This window comes from Oxyura jamaicensis, chromosome 23 (assembly GCF_011077185.1).
Source record: "Oxyura jamaicensis isolate SHBP4307 breed ruddy duck chromosome 23, BPBGC_Ojam_1.0, whole genome shotgun sequence".
Classification (NCBI taxonomy): domain Eukaryota; kingdom Metazoa; phylum Chordata; class Aves; order Anseriformes; family Anatidae; genus Oxyura; species Oxyura jamaicensis.
In genome coordinates, this window is record NC_048915.1 from 3,330,601 (window position 1) to 3,350,542 (window position 19,942).

A 19,942-nucleotide genomic window follows, 5' to 3' on the forward strand; every position below is an offset into this window, starting at 1 on the left:
CCCCCCCCCACTGTGCCTCGTCCCCAGGTGCAGGGGGTGGGTGCCAGGGGCTGGCGGAGCCTCTCGTCCCTCTTCGCCCGTGAGGACGAGCACCAGCTGCTCAGCCCGGAGCCCTGCGCCGACCAGTGAGTTGTGGCTCGGGGCTGGGGGGGGGGGCCCACAGCCACCCCCCACCTCACCCCCACCCCGTCACCTGCGGTCCCCCTCCCCATCACCAAGGGGGTGGGGGGCTCGGACCCCCCCTGGTGCGGCAGCGGGTTCGGGAAGGGCCCTGCGGTGACATCCCCGACCCCATTCTCCCCCCAGCCCGCTGGCTGCCTCACCGGCAGAGCCCCCCCCGAAAACACCCGGCTTTTGGGATCTCTTCGCTACCAAGTGGCAGCAGGCGGCGGCCCCCGACCAGGAGGAGCCCCCGACGGAGCCGAGCGAGAGCCCCGGGGAGCCGCCGGGGGACGAGGGCCCCTACGACCTGCGGGAGCCGGAGGAAGGGGCCTTCAGGTGGGGCTTCCTGGCCAGCAAGCTGGCTGAAATCCGAAATAAAAACGCCCCCAAGGGCAACTAGAGGAGGAGGAGGAGGAGGAGGAAGAGGAGGAGGAGGAGGAGGAGGAGGAGGAGGAGGAGGAGGCCGGACTCTGCGGCAGCCCCCACCGGTGGTGCTGTGGTGGGCTTTGGGGACGCGGAGGTGCCGGCACTAAAGACCCCGAGGTGCCTTTTCCCTAAACGTGTGTGGTGCTTTCTTTGCCTTCATGCCCCCCCCCCCCGCCCACCCCCAGCAGCCCGGTCACCCCCGGAGCCACCCCATCGCGTCCCCAAGGCCTCAGAGCTGTCCCAGGCGGCCAAGACCCTCCGGAGGGATGAGGGGGGCACCACCCTGAGCCCCAAAGCATCGCCCCCAGGCTTTGATGGCAGAAAACACACACACAGAGCCAGGCTAGAAAAAACCCACAGGTTTATTGAGCCCTGCTCCCATCCCAGCCGCCCCGTTCCTTGTGAGGACAGCGTTGAGGAGGGGGCTCGGGCTCTGCCCCCCATCCCAGACCACATCCAGAAACAGGGAGGACCAAGAGGAGGGGACCCGGTGGGGGACAGCAGCCTGCGGGCTCCTGGGGCTGAACTCACCCAGGGGAGCCCCTGGGGCCCCCCACCACACTCAGCCCTGCGTCCACCCCCCAAAATACATCCCCCAAGGGGTAGACCTGGTGTCCCTGCCGGCCAGCAGCAGCCCTCCGGTGCCGGGGCCGAGGACGCCTGCGGGCCGTAGGCCTCCTCCAGCCCGGGCAAGGGGCCGCACGCTGCCACCCCGACCCCCGCGGGGCCGGCCGGGGCTCCAAATTTCACACCGTGGACTCCTTGGCGGCCGCCCAGGCTCGCTGGCAGCCGTAGAGCCACTTGATGACGCGGGCGTTGCGCTCCACCACCGAAACGGCGGAGCAGAGCCGGGCGTCCTGCTCCTCGTCGCCCGGCCCCGCGTCCTCCCCGCTGCCCCCCGAGGCCTGGCTGGGCTCCCACTCGCAGGAGCCGGGGAACTTGGCCGAGGCGTTGTCCCAGCCCGCCGGCACGAACCGCTCCTGCCCCAGCCCCTCCACCAGCGCCCGGTCCAGCCCGCAGTAGTTGAAGAAGCGCTCCTTCTCCGACAGCGGCAGCGAGAGGCGCAGGCCCAGCGCCGGCTTGCTGGGGCTGGGGGAGGCGGGGGTCTGGGCAGGGCTGGGGGCTTCGGGGGGCTGCGCCACGGGGCTGCCGGGCAGCTGGAAGATGTTGCTGCCGCTGCTGCTTCTGCTGCTGGCGGTGCCCGGTGTCCTCGGCTCCGCTCGCTCCGTGGGCACCCACAGCATGGGGCTCTCGGGGGCTCCGGGGATCCCCCGGGCTGGGGGGGAACTGGGGGGCTTGTCCCTGAGCGGCCCCTGGAAGAGGCGCCTGACCAGCCCGTAGCCCTTGTTCTCCTTGTTGATGACCGGGCAGTCCCGTTTCTGCCGGTAAATGATGAGCGAGTCGGGCCTCAGCAGGCGCTTGCCGCTGCCGCCCCTCCGCAGCACGGGGGACTGGGGGCACGGCGGCTTGCGGGGGCCGTCGCGGCTCAGGTCCGAGCCCTGGCAGAGCTCGTGGCGCTGCTGGAGGGCGAGCAGGCGCCGGCCGCGGGGGGAGAAGCGAGGCGAGCAGCCCCGCAGCGCCGGCTCCTGCCGGCTGTTGATGACCTGCTGCGATTTGACGTATTTGGCTTTGTCGGCCTCCAGCCGCTCCACGGCGCTGGGCGCGCGGCCCCCGCTGCCCCCCGCCACCTGCTCCCGCAGGTACTCGGGGCCGCGGTTCAGAAGGCGCAGGGGGGAGACGCCGCGGCCGGGGGAGCACACTGCTCGGGGGGAGCTGCCGAGGGGGACCATTGCCCTCCAGCCCCCAGCTGGCTCCGGGTGGGACGGGGACCCCAAAGGTCTGCTCGGCTCCTGGACTCAGCTACGGCCCTGGCAGGAGAGAGGAGAGATGAGATTAGTACCGAGGATGGGGCAGGCACCACCAGCAGAAGGACCAGGAGCAGAGCAGGGACCGGGGCTGTCCCCTGCCCGCAGCAGAGGTGCCCCGCAAGCCATTGCAGGAACAATCACGGGCAGGAAGAGCGAAGCGCCGAGCATCCGCCGGCATCGCCGAGATCCCAAGAGCGGCTTCAAACAGGAAAAAATACCGGAGCCACCGCCTTATCTTTATGAGCCCAGGGACAGCAGAACAAAGACAGCACGGGGAAACCAGCGAGCTTCCCTGGCCCTACCTCCCCGCGTGCCGGCAGCGGGGCCGCGTTGGCCGGGGCTGTGTTGGCCAGCGGGGTTTCCGTGCCGTGCGGGCATCGCGGCTCCCCGCGGCGTTGGCCTGGGCCGGGCCCTGGCTCCACTTCCCTTTTCGGAAAGGAAAACAAAGGAGCTCGGGGCAGGTTTATTTTAAGCGGAGGCTGCTTGCGGCAGGCAGTCGGCACCGAGGCTGCCGGGGGCAGTGGGGTCAGCCCAGCCTCCCCGGTCCCTCCGCAGCGGGAGGATCCTGAGCGCTGGGATGAGCGATCCTCTGAGCCTCTCCTACCTCCGTTTGTGGGGTTCAAGGGGCAAAGGGCTTCTGTTAGCCCTGGGGGCACGACGGCTCCTGCCTAGCTCTACCCGAGCATCTGCGTGGGGACAGCAGAGGAGGAGGACGGTTCGGAGGCAGCCGGTGTGGCCGTGTGGGGCTGGGGCCATAAATCGGGCGGTGGAGGTGGGGCCTGGCCAGGGGCTGTAAATGCCCAAAGCAGATGGTGGCCCTCAGCAGAAGCCCAAATGGCCGTGAGGAGGAGGCGAGGATGGGCAGAACCCGGCTAACACGGAGCAAACAGCCGGGAGCCTTCTGCCCCGACACGCAGCCCAGGGCTGCAGCATGGCGCCCACCCCATTTTACAGACGGGTAAACCGAGGCACGGAGCTTTGCTGCTCCTGCGCTCCTAAGGGGGCAAACTCCCAAAAAACCTCCCTGGGTTTCGGGCAGAGCTCTGGGGTGGCTCAAGGGATGCTGCCCCCGGCGCGTGGTCCCGTCACCCTTCACGGGGCACAGCCAGGGTGCCGGCGTCCCCGCACCCCCAGCCCAGCGCCAGGAGCCGTGCCCAGCAGCCGTGCCAGCAGAGGATGCAGAGGATGCAGAGGATGCAGAGGATGCTCTCGCTCACCTGGGCCCACGCAGGGGTCAGGGGTGCTCCGCTGGTCACCGCCGCTCCCTGTCCCTCCGGCCGCCAGCAGCAAACTGAGCCCAGAGCTGCAGGAGCCTGATATAGAGGGGGAGGAAGAGCCACCCCGTTAACCCCTGCCAGCCCAGCCCCGTCAGCACAACCGCAGCGTGCCAGCACCCTGCTGGCATCGGGGCCCCCATTCCCACAGCCTGTGCACCCCAGACCCCCGTGCAGCCAGCATTAACCCTTCTCCTCCTGCAGCCCCAGGCTCCATCTCCTCTCCAGCCCTTTTTGCCTCCCGATGGGAGCCTGGATGGGATCCTGATTTAGGGACGGGCTCCCCACCACCCTCTGCCCCTTGGGGGCTCGAAGCAGTGGGGTCTGCCTCGTCTCAGCCTGTCCCCCCCCCTCACACCCACACATCAGGAGCAGGAGGATGGAAGCACACCCACCGCACCAGCTCTTCCCCCTCTATCTGCCCTGGAGATGCTGAGCCCAGCTCAGGAGCAGGAGCCCACCGCAATGCCCCTTCCCCAGGGTCCTGCAGCGGGCAGGCGGAATGGAGCAAGGAAAGGTCCCGGCGCCTCCTCCGTCGGTGGTGAAAGGGTCAAAGCAAGCTCTGAGCCAGGCAGGTTCCTGCCCCCTCTTCCCCCGGGAAGGGCTGTAAATTGCAGGAAGCCACAGGGACCGGAGCCAGCCCAGGGGTTTATTTTTACCTCTGCCCTCTCCCCTTCCCGGAGGGCCGAGCATCCCCCAGGCCCCACAGCCCACCCGGGGGGGACCTGAGCCCCCCAAAGCTTGTGCTGCGGAGCCCGAGCAACCCCAGGGACCTGCAGCAGCTCCCTGCAGGCAGGAAGCCGAAGAGGGAACCAGGAGGCTGTACCAGGGACAACGCCACAAAATTTGGCACGGGACCTGCAGGTTCCTTTAAAGAGGGGGGACATGGCCACGAACCTGCCTGCCCCCACGCCAGTTCCTTCCTGCAGCGCCGGTGTCACTGCCAGTGCCGGGAACGGGGCCGGGTCAGCGCCCAGCAGCTCCCTGCAGGCAGGAACGGGGGCCAGCACGCCCAGCGCTGGAAAAACCAAGCCTGAAGTCGAGGCTGTTGCAAGGTCTGAGGCACGGGGGCTTGCCTGAGCCCTGCCGGCACAGGGCGAACCCCAGCGAAAGCACAAAGACAAACCCGGGGAGGAGCAACGCACTGAGCTGCGCTCCCAGCAGCACGCAGACTGCGCGGGATGCTCCAGAGGAAAACGGGAAAAGGATGGGGACAAGCGGCCAAAAAACCCGTGCCAGGACCGGGATCTGCTCCCCACCCACCTCTGTTTTAACACCAAGCAACAGGAATCGCTGTTTATTGAGACAGGTTTATTTTCCGAGCCGGAATTGAGGCAGCCTTTCTGGTCAAGACACCCATGAGTAAGAGCGGCTCTGATTCCCTTTTTCTGTGGCGTGTCCCCGGGGTACACTTCCACCAAGGGCCTGCCGCTTCCCCTGCCCTGGGAACGGGACAGACAGACGGGGGGGTGGCACAGGCAGCAGGCTGAACAACTTGCACAAGCCACATTCCTTAGGGAATGCAGAAGGGGAGGTTTGAGGGGTCCTCCCTGGCACGAGGAGGCCAGGCAGCTCCCGAAGCCCCGGGTGAGGTGGGGGGTGGCTGTCACTTCCCTTTCTAGGAAGTGATTTCAGTGATTTACCCAATTAATCAGCTTCTCGTAGACACACCGGGTGGCGTTTCTTAGTCACACAGCCCCTTAGAGTTGCTTGGTATTTAATGAAGCCTGTTTGTCTTACGGCTTCAGCGCTGCCTGGCCAGTGATGACGTGAGAGGCGCAGGTTTGGGTCCAGCTGTAGGATGCTTTCAGCCTGTGATGGGAGAGAAGGTGGAGAAAGGCCCCAGAGGTCCAAGAGCACAGCTCCTCCCTCCAAAGTGACTTCTGAGGACCTCCAGCTCCTCATCAGACAGCTCCGCTCCCAGCAAGACCTCCCCTCTCCGGGCTTGCGGTGGTGCGTACGAGGTGGGCACGGAATTAGGCACCGCAGGCTCCAGGAGGAGGATCCCCAGCAGAGGATCCCCAGAAGCGCTCTGTGAGACCACCAGGGCCCTACCGCAGCCCCGACCCGCCCCAGAGGAGCGGCAGGAGCAGCCCCGAGGCTACGACAGCCACGCGTGGAGGAGGTCTGAGGCTGTCCAGGGCCGGCTGACCGCAGGGAGGATGAGCTGATTTCCAGAGAGGGAAATTTGGTGTGGATAGCAGAGCTCGCAGCCCTGCTCCTCCACGTGCAGAGGAGGGCTCTCTGTGTAGTCAGAATACAAAATACTGTGGTGTATAGGGGAACACCAAGCCCTCGTCCCGCAGATCTGCTCGGGGCATGCAGATGTGGCCTCCTGGGGAGGAAGCTCTGACCCCTCAGCACCGCTGGGCTTCCCGGGAAGGGCCTCAAGGTGCCTGAAGAGCCCAGCACGCGCCAGGATATAAAGGAAAATGTAAAATAACCACCCGGTCTGCAAGCAAATGGTAAATAAGGAGACCCACTTCTCCAGAGTTCATCCTGGAGGACAGCGGTCCGGGCTCGAGCTGCCCCTCAGTCACCTCTCCAGATGCGTTTCTCCTTTGCAAATCACTTTCACACCGCCGCGACCAGGTGCAGACGTGACAGAGGGAGCTGATAACATCGCCATCTGTTTCTACTTGCCAGTTTACTTTCCCAGCCCACAAAAGCCCTTTCTGGTCTGGGGCCCATGTAAATACCAAAGAGCAGAGAGCAGCCGAAATGAGCTGGCAGGCTCAGGGCTGTATGGCTGCAAGCCAGAGGGCTCAAGACGCGTTCGGGACAGAGCAGGAGTGGAAGGCCTGCCACACAAGTTTAAAAATATCAAGGGCTCAAATGGGCATAAGTAAGTCTGAAACCAACGCCTCGTCTGAGGCAGCCACCCGCAAGTCGGTGCAAGTAGGAACTGGAGAGCAGCGGGGCGCAGCAGAGGACGCGGAGCCTCACGCAGATGCTCGTGCCCCGCCGACAGGCAGGGCTCCACGCGGCAGGGGGAGGCTGGCCCCGCTGACCTGGGGTGCCTGTGCCAGTCTGGGAAGCAAAACCAGCCAGCATCTGGACCATGGACATATGGTTGAGAGAGAGGGAAGGTTACCACGAGAGAGGGGGCTCTGAAATATGAGTGTCTGGGCTGGATCCTCCACCTGCTGCACGGGACCCATGGGCATTTTCGTGTTGTTTTCGTTTCAAACCCCAGAGCACCTGCAATTCTAACGCTGCTGCTCCCTTCACCCACTCCAAGAAACGCAAAGCACATCGGCCATATCCTCTAGCGCCCAAGCCCAGCATACTTTACCTGGTTAAAGCATCTGAAAGGAGCAGGACTTACGAGAGAGGCACCACAGGGAGGTTGCCTTCCTCCTCCTCATCCTCCTCCCCAGGCCCGTGGCAGCCACAGCCCCAGTTCACCACCTGCCAGCTCAGCCCACAGGGCCCCGGCACCGGCTGCTCCTCAGGAACTGCAGCCCTTGTGCAACCGTTCCTGCTGCAGGCACCCAGGTAGAGCTGGAAACTCATCTGGGAGCAAAGGGGCTCGAAGAGGAGGACATCACCTGGGCCGCGGCTCCTCCTGCGGCGACGCACTGGGGCTGATCTTTGGGGTCGCTCAGCTTCTCCGTGCCCCCCCTGCCCTGCTTACAGAAGCAGACAGCCTCCGACTCCCCCAAACCTTACGGACCTGGTGGTCAGAGAGGAGAAGCAGCAGCTCGGGCTGGGATTTCCACCTCCCACCCCTCCCCAAACGCAGCGCAGGCACTCAGGACAGCTTGTGACACTCGAGACAGATCCCTCTTCCCTCACGGCGTGTAAGAACAGCCAGCACTTTGCATGAACTGCTCCCAGACCCTGAGCAAAAAGGAAACGAAACCTGGTCAGTGCTCAGCAGTGCCTGAGCTGCCAACGAACAATTTATGTTTAGAAGCTTGTAACGAGCTCTCCGAGGGACGCCACTTCTTGGGCTCACAGCCCGGGCCACCAGTGAGGACTTGAAGGGCAAGCAGGCGATCAGGCCCAGTCAGCATGGGTTTATGGAAGGCAGGTCCTGCTTGACGAACCTGATCTCGTTCTATGACAGTGTCGCGCTGGGTGGACGAGGGAAAGGCTGTGGATGTGGTCTACCTTGACTTCAGCAAGGCTTTTGACACCGTCTCCCACAGCATTCTCCTCAAGAAACTGGCTGCTCTTGGCTTGGACTGGCGCACGCTTCATTGGGTTAGAAACTGGCTGGATAGCCGGGCCCAGAGAGTTGTGGTAAATGGAGTCAAATCCAGTTGGAGGCCGGTCACTAGTGGCGTCCCCCAGGGCTCGGTGCTGGGGCCGGTCCTCTTCAATATCTTCATTGATGATCTGGATGAGGGCATTGAGTGCACCCTCAGTAAGTTTGCAGATGACACCAAGTTAGGTGCGAGTGTCGATCTGCTCGAGGGTAGGAAGGCTCTGCAGGAGGATCTGGAGAGGCTGCACCGATGGGCTGGGGTCAACTGCATGAAGTTTAACAAGGCCAAGTGCCGGGTCCTGCACCTGGGGCGTAATAATCCCAAGCAGAGCTACAGGCTGGGAGATGAGTGGTTGGAGAGCTGCCAGGCAGAGAAGGACCTGGGAGTGATAGTGGACAGTCGGCTGAATATGAGCCAGCAGTGTGCTCAGGTGGCCAAGGCCAACGGCATCCTGGCTTGTATCAGAAATAGTGTGACCAGCAGGGCTAGGGAGGTGATCGTCCCCCTGTACTCGGCTCTGGTGAGGCCGCACCTCGAGTACTGTGTTCAGTTTTGGGCCCCTCGCTACAAGAAGGACATGGAGGTGCTTGAGCGGGTCCAAAGAAGGGCGACGAAGCTGGTGAGGGGCCTGGAGAACAAGTCCTACGAGGAGCGGCTGAGGGAGCTGGGCTTGTTCAGCCTGGAGAAGAGGAGGCTCAGGGGCGACCTTATCGCTCTCTACAGATACCTTAAAGGAGGCTGTAGAGAGGTGGGGGTTGGCCTGTTCTCCCACGTGCCTGGTGACAGGACGAGGGGGAATGGGCTAAAGTTGCGCCAGGGGAGTTTTAGGTTGGATGTTAGGAAGAACTTCTTTACTGAAAGGGTTGTGAGGCATTGGAACAGGCTGCCCAGGGAGGTGGTGGAGTCACCATCCCTGGAAGTCTTCAAAAGACATTTAGATGTAGAGCTTAGGGATATGGTTTAGTGGGGACTGTTAGTGTTAGGTTAGAGGTTGGACTCAATGATCTTGAGGTCTCTTCCAACCTAGAAATTCTGTGATTCTGTGATTCTGTGACTGGGAACACGCCACGACGGATCCCAGAGAGGGCTCGGGTGACGCGGTATGGCAAGGGGCAAAGCAATGCAGAGCTTATCCGCGTGCTGCCCGCGGTCCAGAGTCCACCCGAGGGTGTCAGCTCAGCCTCTGCACGAGAGCAAAGAGACGTTACTTCAGAGAGAGGGCATCCTTCCAAGGGGCGGGCAGCTCTGCCACCGCAGGCAGGGCCTTATCTGCACCACAAAGCAACGCCTGCCATCGCGCCGCAGCCTCAGCGGGAGCTGCAGTTGGCTGGCACGAAGCACAGCCGCGTCCAAACGGACGCAAAGCACCAAATAAAACAGGAGCTCGCAGCCCCAGCACTGCGGAGCGCTCCCGGCCAAAGCCTGCCCGAGGAAACGGGACGGGCGATCGGCAGCCCGAGGACTCTGCGAATCGAGCAAAATAAAGCAGGGCTTGGGTTATTTGAGCTGAGACGCAGCTTTATTTAACCTCTGGGGTCTGTAACAGCATTTCTTCGGAGATTAATTTCTGTTTTCCCTGTGTTAGGCATATTACAAGTGTGTAGGTTTAGTTTTCTGCATTTTACGGGGGAGGCATTTAGCTTGTGTCTGTATTTACAGTCACCGGTCTTACAGCTAACCAGAGGTGCGACTCTCTCCTTTAATTAAGGTGCTTATCCTTTAATGGAGCAGAAAATGTCAATTCCAAACCCTTTCTCTTTGGCAACGACTGTGCTGACTTACAGATTTAACCACAGCTCCCAGCCAGGCAGGGCCCTGCCTGCCTGCAGCATCAGGGAACGCAGAACTCCGGGCGACGATGCAAGCACGGCGGCATCCACGGGACTGCTGGGTTTGGGTTTGCTGGTGGGGTAAAAACAGGAGCACAGGATAATTTACAGCATTTCCAGTTTGCGCTAGTCCCACTCCCAGTCTGCACAGCCCTTTGTTCTGGAGCACTTGTAATTAAAAGCATGCAAATGACCTTAGCCTCTTGTATCATGTATAAGTAACAGCATTTCCTCGCCTTTATTTCTAAGGTTTCTCGGGGCATGTGAGACCAGCAGGTCGCCGGCACCTCGCGGCCTCCAGGGCGTCATTTACAGCTGGGTCAGCCCCAGCAGCCAGCCAGCTCCAAACAAACCCAGGCTGGATGGAGCAGTTCAGCCCCCACGCACAGGAGGGAAATGTGCTGGGGGGACACTTTCACCAGGCTGCCCTCAGCTCTCTGCACGGGGGAATCGCAGCGTGCTGGGGAGGGGGGAACAGGAGGAACAGCCGGAGGTTTTCTGGGTGAGGGCTTCCCACTGCAGCGCTCATCCCCTGCGGGGGGGAGGCTTGCCTCAGAGGGAGGAGCAGCAGCGCCCAGAGAAGCGGCTGCATCTATCCACGGCCTCAAATCCAGTCAGACCAGTACGAGAGCAGACAGAGCCTGCCCGCGATTCCCATTCAGCCCGGGGTGGCACTCACTCTGCCCAGAGTGACAGCTCCACGCACGCAATGGATGCGAGACTTCTGCTGCCTTTAATCCCCTCTTTGAGGAGGAAGCAGCACGCCCAGGAGAGCAGCGCTTTGATTCTTAAGGCTCAGCAGAAGGCTCCACATGGCCAGGGCTCACCTCAGCTGGTCCAGAAGCCAGCTGCGGGCACATCCAGCGGGGCCGGGCACTGAAAGACCTCCAGCAGCACGTCAGGTACCTGCCAGAGCCTGGCACCGCCGCTGCCCACACACGGCGAGCCCAGCTCCTGGCCAGCCCAGCATCTCTGCAACCCCGGAGTCGTTTGGAGTACTCCTACAGCTCACGACCGCTCTAGCAGAGCGAGTAAACCCTTCTGCAGCCTGGCAGCTCGGGGACATTGTGCCGACCGAAAGGAAAGCATTTCTCGGTGGAGAGTTCCAAAGCTTCATTGAAATCCAGGTTTTTATTTCAAAAAAAAAAAAAGTCAGGAACTTAATAAATTACACAATCATCTCCCCCATTATAAATTCTGCACAAAATATATTTTACAATTTTTAAAGAAAGATTTGAAAAAAAAAAAAACCTTTGAGTGCCAAAGAGTATCTTGACTTGGTGTCACGCTGGTGAATGGTTCCGTAGCTGCTACAACAGTTTGCTTCACCGAAGGTTTGAAAACAAAGACCTCAGACAACACAGAAACAGAACGCAGACCTCAAGGACCATTCACTGAGCCCAGAAAACGCCGAGTGTCACCCAACAGCAAGGCTAAGCACCATGAGAGGGATTTCGGGTACCCCCACCCTTTAAAGTGGCAAATCAGTGCAAAGACAGCCTTCGGGAGTCAAACAACAAATTTCTCGTGCACTCGTTAGCACTCATTTCTGCACCGCAGGCGGGCAGCGCGTTCGGTGCTCGTCCCTTGAGGTATTTAAGGGAGAATCTACTGATTTGCAAAGCGCCTTACAGGTAAGCAGTTATTCTGGAGCAGATTAATACTGTAAGATTAACAGGGATGAACTACCCGAGCTGATTCTGTCTTTCGGGTGCGCAGGAGAGAGGAGGAAGCCGATGCATTTTCAGAACTTGCCACGGAAGGTTGCCTACCCTCAACGTTACGCAGCCGCCCCGAATGAGCATGCCGGGATGTGATGGCTGTAGAAGCGTTAGCACAGAGAGCAAGAGGTTTGCTTTCCTCCTACCAAGTTGTCTCCAGTTGTACTTCACCCAGTTAATACATGAGAACGAGCAGATCTTCGCTTCTGGATGAGAGCTCTCCTTGTCGCCCGCTACTCAGAGAGGCTCCCAGTCTTCCTCTACAGACGAAGCGCCCTGCAGGGACGGCGCAGCGCCGGGACATCTGCACAGGCAAGAGGCCGTACCCTCAGCACGATGCACTCGCCTCCATCCCTGCCAGCTCAGGCAGGAGGCACTCTGCCGGACCCAAACACCTCGGTGTGACGCAGCACCACCCTCCCAAAGTCACCTCGGAAAGCTCATCTAGACACTAGGTACTGTTGATTTTATTAAGAAAAACCAGCCTTTGAGGCAGCTTTAAAGAAAAATTGCCTTTTTTTTTTATAGGACTACATTTCCAAAAGGTCAGAGCGATGGGAAAGGTCACGCTCCTGCAGCCTGAAGAAAAAAGCATCACACCAGCACAAAGCGGCTTCTGTCTGGCCCGCAGAGTCAGGTAGCGTAAATGAAACGTCTCCCAGCACGAGTATGCTCCCGTGCAGGACGAGAGGGGGATAAGCAGCCTTCCAGCTGCTCCAAGGCTTCCCATCCTACTGGCTGTGGCTTTAAGTCTTACTTTAAGAAGAAGGAAATAAATCCAAAGCCTGAGATGCCTTTCCCCGGTCGCTAAGGGTTCTCCCCCATATTTGAGGTGTGCTCAACAAGACAGCCATCCCTTCGTCCCCTCATCACCACCAGGGCAGCACCAGAAAGGGAGACCGTGACCAGAAGCAGATCCAATTCACAAGAAAGCTGTGCCCTAACCGTTATTTTGGAGTACCTCCAGAACAACGCTTTATGCTGCTGGATTCCCTCATCAGGGAGTTGCCTCTTCACTTGTAAGCTCTGTTGTAACTACTCCGCTTGCTACAGGATTCTAGTTTAAAGGAGGGAGCACGTCGTGAAGCTGTAGATTAATGGATTAATAAAGTATTTGATTAGTAGGGGAAAGCGGAATTGAATGATTAATGAACTAGCCACCATGCCAGCACCTGATTGCATACACTTGCAATTTGACTCCCGCAGGGATGAGCTCATTAGGCTGGAAGTGCTAAACTCGCCCACCTCAGCACTTCTAAAGCTGCTGATACCCTTGCATTGTATTTTTTTTTGTCTACAAAGTCAAGTCTCAGACCCTATCTTTAACATTAGATAAAAATAAATAATAAAGTTATCCAGGACTGGAGAAGAAGGAACGCTTCTCACCCGTCTTCCTCACCCAGTTTTCTAGCAGACCCCAATCATTCAGACCCACAGCAAATAATTTAAGTGTCATTTCTCCATGGAATGCAACACACAGGCACACGCTCCCAGTCACTCACGGACATAAATATGTACACCGGATTACTTTACAAAGCCTGAAGGCTTGCACTGCCAGCATGCAAACCTCCTTTCCCATGAGAGTTCCTAATACTGAAGTAGGAAACTGGAATGTAGGAAATACTCTGAGATACTGCCGGAAACCAAGTCTCAGCTCTTCAGACATCCCACCGCCAACGTACACAAATAACACCGTCACATCTTACACTTGCATACGACAACCCGGTAATATACACATCGACGCAGCGCTAACACGACGGCCAGCTCACATCCTGATAGTTTATGAAACCCAAAATTCGGTCGGAAGGAACTAAACCTGCGGGTTTGAGGTCAGGCTCCTTTCTTTCACTGCCACGAAGTTTCGCCATCGGTTAGGCCAGCAGCAGCTCTACCGAGAGACGGGGCTGCTCGGCGGGTCACGTCTCCCAGCTGCTGTCTTTAAAAGCTATGTTGACTAATCGCAGCTCGAGTTCAAAAGCATCGGGACGGTCCTGAGGGTTGGCAGCCAGCATTTCCTTAATCAGCTGCTTCATGCGGGCGTTCATGGATTTTTTCTTTACGGGGATGAGCAGCTCCATTTTAGGGTTCTCTAGAAGCGCCTCCCCAACAGGCACGATCGCTGTCCCCTGCTTGACGTAACTCCCCAGAAGTTCTTTCTTTGTTTCTGTGTCTATGAACGTGATTCTTTCCAGCATCGCCCAGATTATGATCCCCAGGGCAAAGATGTCTGCTTTGGCAGTGTAGTGTCCTTCCCAGACCTCGGGGGCCATATAGAAGTCGGTCCCACACGCAGTTGATAGAAAACACTTATTGACATTGACTGGTTCCTCGGGGTTCTGTCCTGAGGCCGAACATACCTTGCTGAGCCCAAAATCAGCCACTTTCAGGGTGGGCTCCAAGTCACTAGCATCCATCCTGCTCTGGGATATCAGAATATTGTCAGGTTTGAGGTCGCGATGAATAATTTGGTTTTTGTGCAGGAAAGCCAGGGCGCTGCTGAGCTGAAGCATGAAGCTGGTGTTGGTCTTGCGGTTTGGCTTTCGGGACAACAGATACTCGTTCATATCTCCTCCATCACAGAAATCCATTACAAACCATAGGTAATAAGCACTTCTGGGGTCAAAGACTATTTCTCCTTTTAACGAGGTCTCTACAAGCTGCAACAAGGAAAAGAAGCGTCATAACTACCTGATGAGCACAAGAATATAAAGATACGATGGAAAAAAAATGTGAGTTTCGGATCTTCCTCTCAGCAATCCAGAGAGGAAGATTCTGCAACTGGTAAAAATGGAAGTGTGTGCGAAGCTTATGATTTAAAAGAAAATCACAAAGTATTCGACAGCCTCTGTGTGCGTGCACGAAACATATCAAGCCCACACCGCTGCCCAGAAACTAGAGCTAGACCCTGATAAGAGTATTTTGAGAGATACCAAGTGGCTATTTCGCTCCCATCTGTTTCAGCTGGGCAGCGTCCCACCCCAACAAAGCCTGTCCCACCCATTTTGCTAACAGCCCCGTGTACAAACACAGCTCCGAGTCACCCCTGCACGGCACCAGCAGGTTCTGTTTGTCCTCTGCAGCATCACGACAGGTTTTTAAAGCCTGCTCTCCGCTCCTTACACGTGAATGCATTCTAGCAAGGGTTAGTAAAGGATCTCTTGGCTCAGGAGAACACTGATCTACAGGCACAACTGAACAGCTGCTGCAAGTAACACCTTCCTCATCGTTATTCACCAGCTATTTCCTAGAACACAAGCACTGGATGAGTCCAGCAGCTAGTTCTAAGAGCCACTTCATACAGAAAGCAAGAGTAAAGCAGCAATCGCCTCTGCTAACCCTGTTTACACAGCTACACATTTGCCTTTTCAGCTCCTCGGAGGTGGCTGTAAAGACTTGCCATTATTTGTTAGTAGCACACCAATGTTTACTAAACCAAACGTAGCTTCTACAGGTTCTACAGGCTTCCAAATTCTACAGGCTTCCAAAAATTAAGGTAGCTATTAATATTTAGGAAGACATCTTGAAAAACCTTCTTGAAAAAGTGGTGTTTTCCATTCAGAAGCAAAATTAGTAGCAAATTATAGCTATCTTTAATTACGAGCATGGTTAGTACTCAAACCAGAGTAATTTAGGAGTAACTCTGTGTTAGAACTCAAAAACTGCGTACTCAGGGCTCAGAGTCAGTAACAGGAGATTAAGGTATCGCGGCGCAGGAGGAGCCTCCTTGCCAAGAGCACACCAACACGCAGCTCCTCCCTCCGCATGGGTTTACAGAAGCTGGACTTGCATTTTGGCTCAGAGCATCAGGACAGCAAAATCCACCCCAGACCTGGCAGCACAGGGAGACCAAGCCAGTCCCCCAGATCTCACTAAATCCATTCGGCTGAGCTGACAGCAGTTTGGGACCTGCCCCAGAGCACTGCAGGGGACACCGACACCCCCTTCCCAGCCAGCCTCCTGCCCACTGCACCAGCCCAGCTCTGTAATGTAATAGCACCTGGGGCAGGGAGGGGAGAGGGCACGCCGCAGGAGATCTGGGGTTCTCTATTTTAGCATACGCTGTTATAAAGGGAGCCCAGCTCAGCCCTGCCCTTTGCCCTTCTCTGCTCTCTGGAGAGGAAAGCAATCTGCAGCACTTGTGCCCCACGCACACACAAGACCTACCAACTGCATTGCTACCAGCAAAAACCAGTGCTGTAGGTGCTCTGGAAGCTCTCCCCCCACCTCGCAGCTCCACCCTGCAGCCTTCCCCTCAAAACCCCCTTTTTTAGCCTCCTCCTGTTGAGCTGTCTGCAAGTTTGATGCAGTATCTCAGGGATCCACTAACAACTAGGAAGGTAAGGCACTAATTTCTCCTACAGGAGCTGAGCAGCGTTATTTTACCCTAATCCCTTCATGAAAGCCAGCCAGTAACAACAACTGAGCTATGGCAAGTTCACAAAGGCAAGAATCCTGGTTCTCAGGCTCGTACAGCACCCAGCACAACGGGACCTGGACAGCCGTGAAGTGCTGTCAAAGGAATGTCCAGTAACAAAAGGCCCTGTGCCAGACGTGCAAGAACAATAAAAAACAGAATGATAAAAGCCAGCTACGGGTAACAATAAACATGGAGCAGGCTGCCTAAACCAAATAGACAAGTTTCTGCCACGGGTTGACTTAAAGTCTGGGGCAGATCCCTGACAAGGGAATGAATCAGATGAGATTTCAAGGTTCTCCCTTGAAGTATACTTGAGTACTTCTTCCAGACATATGTGCCTCCAAACTCAGCTTTTAATAGCCACACAGGGGAAAGCAGTATTTATTCCTCTGTTCCACTATTTATCATACCTTTGCCACTCTTTGAAGAGATGAAGTTATTTACCCCAAAATAATTTTAAACAGCTCCACGTACTCTAGCAATTGCTTATTATTTAGGAAGCCAACACTTAAAATTCTTTAAGAAATCAGACAGCTACTTCCCCTCCAAGGACATCCGACATTAAGAAATTCTTCAGAGCTCTGTCTCAAGACACTAGTACAACTTGTTAACCCTGCAGCGGGACTTCTATCAACTCCCTGCACCTCCCTTGTGCTTTCTCTGTGGTGTTTCCTCAAATTACCAAAGCACATCCTGGAGTCTTCTAGAGTGGCATGGCTTCAAATTAAAAGATACAGGTGATTGTTCAATATATATGCTCTTTTGAAGACATAAAGTAGCGCTTGGGTGTCAACAATGTGAAAATACCCTCTCCTAACTGAGAATACCTCAGAAGTAGTCTTAGCTACCCATCTCCTTCCCTCCCAGCTGCACATCCATATTAAGCACTTCCACCCCGTTACCTCAGCTTCATGTACCTGTAAGTAAAGGGAGGAACTGGAGCCATGGGACATCTTCTGCACCATGCCATCTTTCTGCAAGATGCACTCCTCCAGGTGAATGACGTTGGGATGCTGGCTCTTGATACTGCTAAGTGCCCAGAACTCACGCAGAGCTAGTTCCACGTTCTCTGGAGCATGGCACCGAATCTTTTTCACAGCGACCCGGGCAGAGGTCTTCCTGACGACTGCTTCGTACACCACACCATAACTGCCACGACCAACCTCCCGTATTAGATCGTACTTAGGCTGGCTACTCACCATCTTCAAGATCAAGGGTTCTGGGGAAGGGGGAAAAACCCACAGAACTATAACTTATGAACAAGAACTGAGCTGCATTTTCCCCCATATGGCGTGGCAATATGAGGTCTATCAATACCCTTCAATTAACAGGGCAGCACCTCTGGGCATTGCACAGAACGTAACACTGCGTTTGAGAGCTAGAATATTTCAGAAGTTATTCTGTAAGCCTGTGGCTCTTAAGGGCTAGCTAAAAGTGCGTCATTTCGGTGGGACTGTTAAGATTTAAAATACAGCTCAGTTTTCAGGAAGGCAACAACTCAAACCTAGAACTGTACCGTGCTGAGACGGGGTTATCACATATTCTCCTACTCCTTTCTCTCAGTGCCCTCTGTGAGTGTCTACGTGAGTTACAGCACTCTGTCATGCTCTCCATCCACGCCTGGGACAGCGGAGGAGAGGTTCAAGTTGAAGCCTGTGGCTGAGGAGTAACAGATTTAAATAAAGCTGTCTTTTAAGAAGATGATTGCATAGATAAATATTTCTGTTAGAATTTAGTGATGCTTTTGTTTCCTCTGGTGCTAAGATAAGAGGATACTCCACAGACTTTTAATGTTACTGTATTTCAACTGGTTTCATCTGTCTGAGAACTCTATTGTTACAAAAAGAGTAAAAGAGCAACTTATTACAGAAGCTTGTACCCAGCACCTAACTTGCAGCTTTGCCCAACCGGGTAAGGGCTTCAACAAGAACAAGTATATTGCTCTGTAGGAAAACAAAACACACACACACTCAGGAAAAAAAACACCAAACGCTGCCACAGATCTATGAGCCTCCCTGCACGCTTCCCTCGAGGATTATAAATCAAAACACACCAGCACCACCTCCACACAAACACACCAAAATGGGACGCTGCCCATAGACAGAAAAAAAAAAGTGTCTGGCCAAACATCACTGGTCAAACAGAATGAAATGCAAGAAAAAAATATCACAGTTAGCGTATCAGGAATAGCTTGCAAGAACGCCAGTGATAAATGTAAGTCTCTAGGTCAGTAAACCAGGCAATAAGGAACACATCAAAAGAGCCTGTTATCAGTAGGAAGCTTTCAAGTATTTCCAGTGTTTTAGGTACTATTTTTTGGAAGGAAAACAAAAAAAAAAAAAAGAGAAAGAGAGAGAGAAAGACAGGTATCATCAGTCTCAGGGCAATGCTACCGCGGACACTTCAAAGCTCTCCTCAAAGCCCTGCAGCAAGCACTTCCAGCTTGCACGGAGCCAGGGCCGCTTCCACAGGGGGGTTCAGGGCTCTGCGACCTCACCAGAGGCCAAAAACCTCCCGGGGAAAACCCCGCGGTGCTCAGCGAGCAGAGAGAGCCCGCAGCGCCGGGGCTGCCGGCGGAGAGGCCCCGTCCCCCCCTCCCCAGCACCGGGGCCTGAGGAGAAGCGGCCCCACAGGGCCCTGCCCGCCGCCGGTAGCCGAGCCCCTCGCGGCGGGGCTCCACACACACACACACCTGAGGCGGAGGCCACCGCCTCCGAACCCCCCCGGGGAGCCCCGAACCCCGCAGCCGTGTCCGTCTATGACAGAGGGGGGACGCGGCCCCCGCGTTACCTCAGCGCTGCCGCGCTGCCGCCGCCCGGCCGCCATTATAGGGCCCGCCCCCGGCCGCCATCTTAGGGCCCGCCCCCTCGGCGGCCATCTTAGGGCCCGCCCCTCGCACCGCCCCCGGCCGCCTCAGTTCTGTGTCATTAATTAATCAATCGCCCGGCGTTAATCAATAAATAACTGGGGTCCCTCACGCCCTTTGTCGTGCCTTAGCTTTGTTTGGAGCTGCTGGCTGAGAGTTGTCCCCCATTTCTGTGCCCTGTCCTCCCCCATTTCTGTGCGTTTCCCACAGCTGGGGTCCCGCAGCCCCCTTGAGGGTGTTGGGGTGCGGTGGGGCTGCTGCTGCTGGGGTCCTGCGAGGAGCCCGTGGGGGCCCTTCGGATGTGCTCCCACTGCATCAGTGCTGCCACATCACTCCCTGGTTAATTGGTAACGAGCCCAGTGGTGATTAGTGCCCCACGGCCCTGCCTAAGCTGCCCCAAGCCAATTAGGGGCCAACGAGCCCCTTGTAGGGTTTGGAAGCCGATTAAAGCATTAAAACCCGTCCTCTGCTGTGAATCCCCTTAATCGAGTCCAGGAGCAATTAGTTAATCAATGCCAGCCTTGGGCAGGGCCAGGTTTTGGACGTGGGGATGGGTGCACGTTCGGTGGCCAACTTCCCAATGTGCCTGGCCAGCCCTGCTTCCAAGCACACACCTCCCTGGAAGAGCCCCAAGTGCCGAAACGGGGACAATTTTGCAAGATATGCTTGGCCGGTGCCTGCACAGTCACTTGGTTGACATGTGAGCCTGTCCGGAAGGAGCACCCAAAACAGCCCTAAGGCTGCCCTGCCCCTGAGGGGGGGACACGGCTGCAGTAAAAACAGGGCCCCTTGCACCCATGTACCCCTGAACCTATGTGCACAAGTGTACCTGTGTGCCCCGACACCTCTGTGCACAAGCGTGCCCATGTCCCTGTGCACCCACGGGCACCTGCACCCATGTACCTGTGCATCCGTGTACCCACGCACCCTGCACGCCCAGGCACCGATGTACACCCGTAGCGCAGAGCCGTGTGTCCTTGCACCCATATATTCACGCACCCACGTACCTGTGCACCCACACACCCCCAGCTACCCCTGAACCCCTACACTCACGTACCCTTGAACCCAAGCACCTGTGCACCCCGTACACAGGTACCCGTGTACCCTGTGCACACCGGCACCCCTACACCCCTACACCCCTGCACCCCTACACCCCTACACCCCT

The 19,942-nt window shown here is 57.0% G+C and overlaps 3 protein-coding genes across 6 annotated transcripts in view; 1 reads left to right on the forward strand and 2 right to left on the reverse strand.

Annotated features, from left to right (window-relative positions):
* C23H1orf232 (chromosome 23 C1orf232 homolog) overlaps positions 1–562 on the forward strand; it is a 3,616-nt gene extending 3,054 nt beyond the window's left edge. The window contains exons 3-4 of the mRNA XM_035345863.1: positions 28–125; positions 307–562. Coding sequence (XP_035201754.1) covers positions 28–125; positions 307–562 — 354 coding nt within the window. The remainder of the gene's footprint in view (positions 1–27; positions 126–306) is intronic.
* A 370-nt stretch (positions 563–932) lies between these two features.
* FAM110D (family with sequence similarity 110 member D) lies at positions 933–4,042 on the reverse strand. The gene is made up of 2 exons (XM_035345396.1): positions 3,674–4,042; positions 933–2,456 (listed from the first exon to the last, which is right to left on the reverse strand). The coding sequence occupies exon 2, from the start codon at positions 2,376–2,378 to the stop codon at positions 1,335–1,337; it is 1,044 nt and encodes a 347-aa protein (XP_035201287.1). The 5' UTR covers positions 2,379–2,456; positions 3,674–4,042; the 3' UTR covers positions 933–1,334.
* Positions 4,043–12,692: 8,650 nt separating this feature from the next.
* Positions 12,693–18,767, reverse strand: PDIK1L (PDLIM1 interacting kinase 1 like). Of its 4 annotated transcripts, none has more exons than XM_035345399.1 (3): positions 18,702–18,767; positions 16,829–17,130; positions 12,693–14,151 (listed from the first exon to the last, which is right to left on the reverse strand). In XM_035345399.1, the coding sequence occupies exons 2-3, from the start codon at positions 17,111–17,113 to the stop codon at positions 13,411–13,413; spliced, it is 1,026 nt and encodes a 341-aa protein (XP_035201290.1). In that variant the 5' UTR covers positions 17,114–17,130; positions 18,702–18,767; the 3' UTR covers positions 12,693–13,410. The 4 variants fall into 4 exon arrangements, with proteins under 4 accessions (XP_035201290.1, XP_035201288.1, XP_035201291.1 ...); XM_035345397.1 differs by having other exon boundaries at positions 16,829–18,220; positions 18,702–18,762; XM_035345400.1 differs by having other exon boundaries at positions 18,604–18,706.
* Between the last annotated feature and the right edge of the window lie 1,175 nt (positions 18,768–19,942).

What these genes read in the sequence shown, in the direction of transcription:
- PDIK1L (XM_035345399.1), bottom strand. Translation starts at nt 17,113, where the DNA reads ATGGTGAGTAGCCAGCCTAAGTACGATCTAATACGGGAGGTTGGTCGT. An exon ending in GTTCCTCCCTTTACTTACAG is followed by an intron (nt 14,152 to 16,828) that starts GTACATGAAGCT and finishes TCCTTGTTGCAG; the next exon opens with CTTGTAGAGACCTCGTTAAA.
- FAM110D (XM_035345396.1), bottom strand. Translation starts at nt 2,378, where the DNA reads ATGGTCCCCCTCGGCAGCTCCCCCCGAGCAGTGTGCTCCCCCGGCCGC.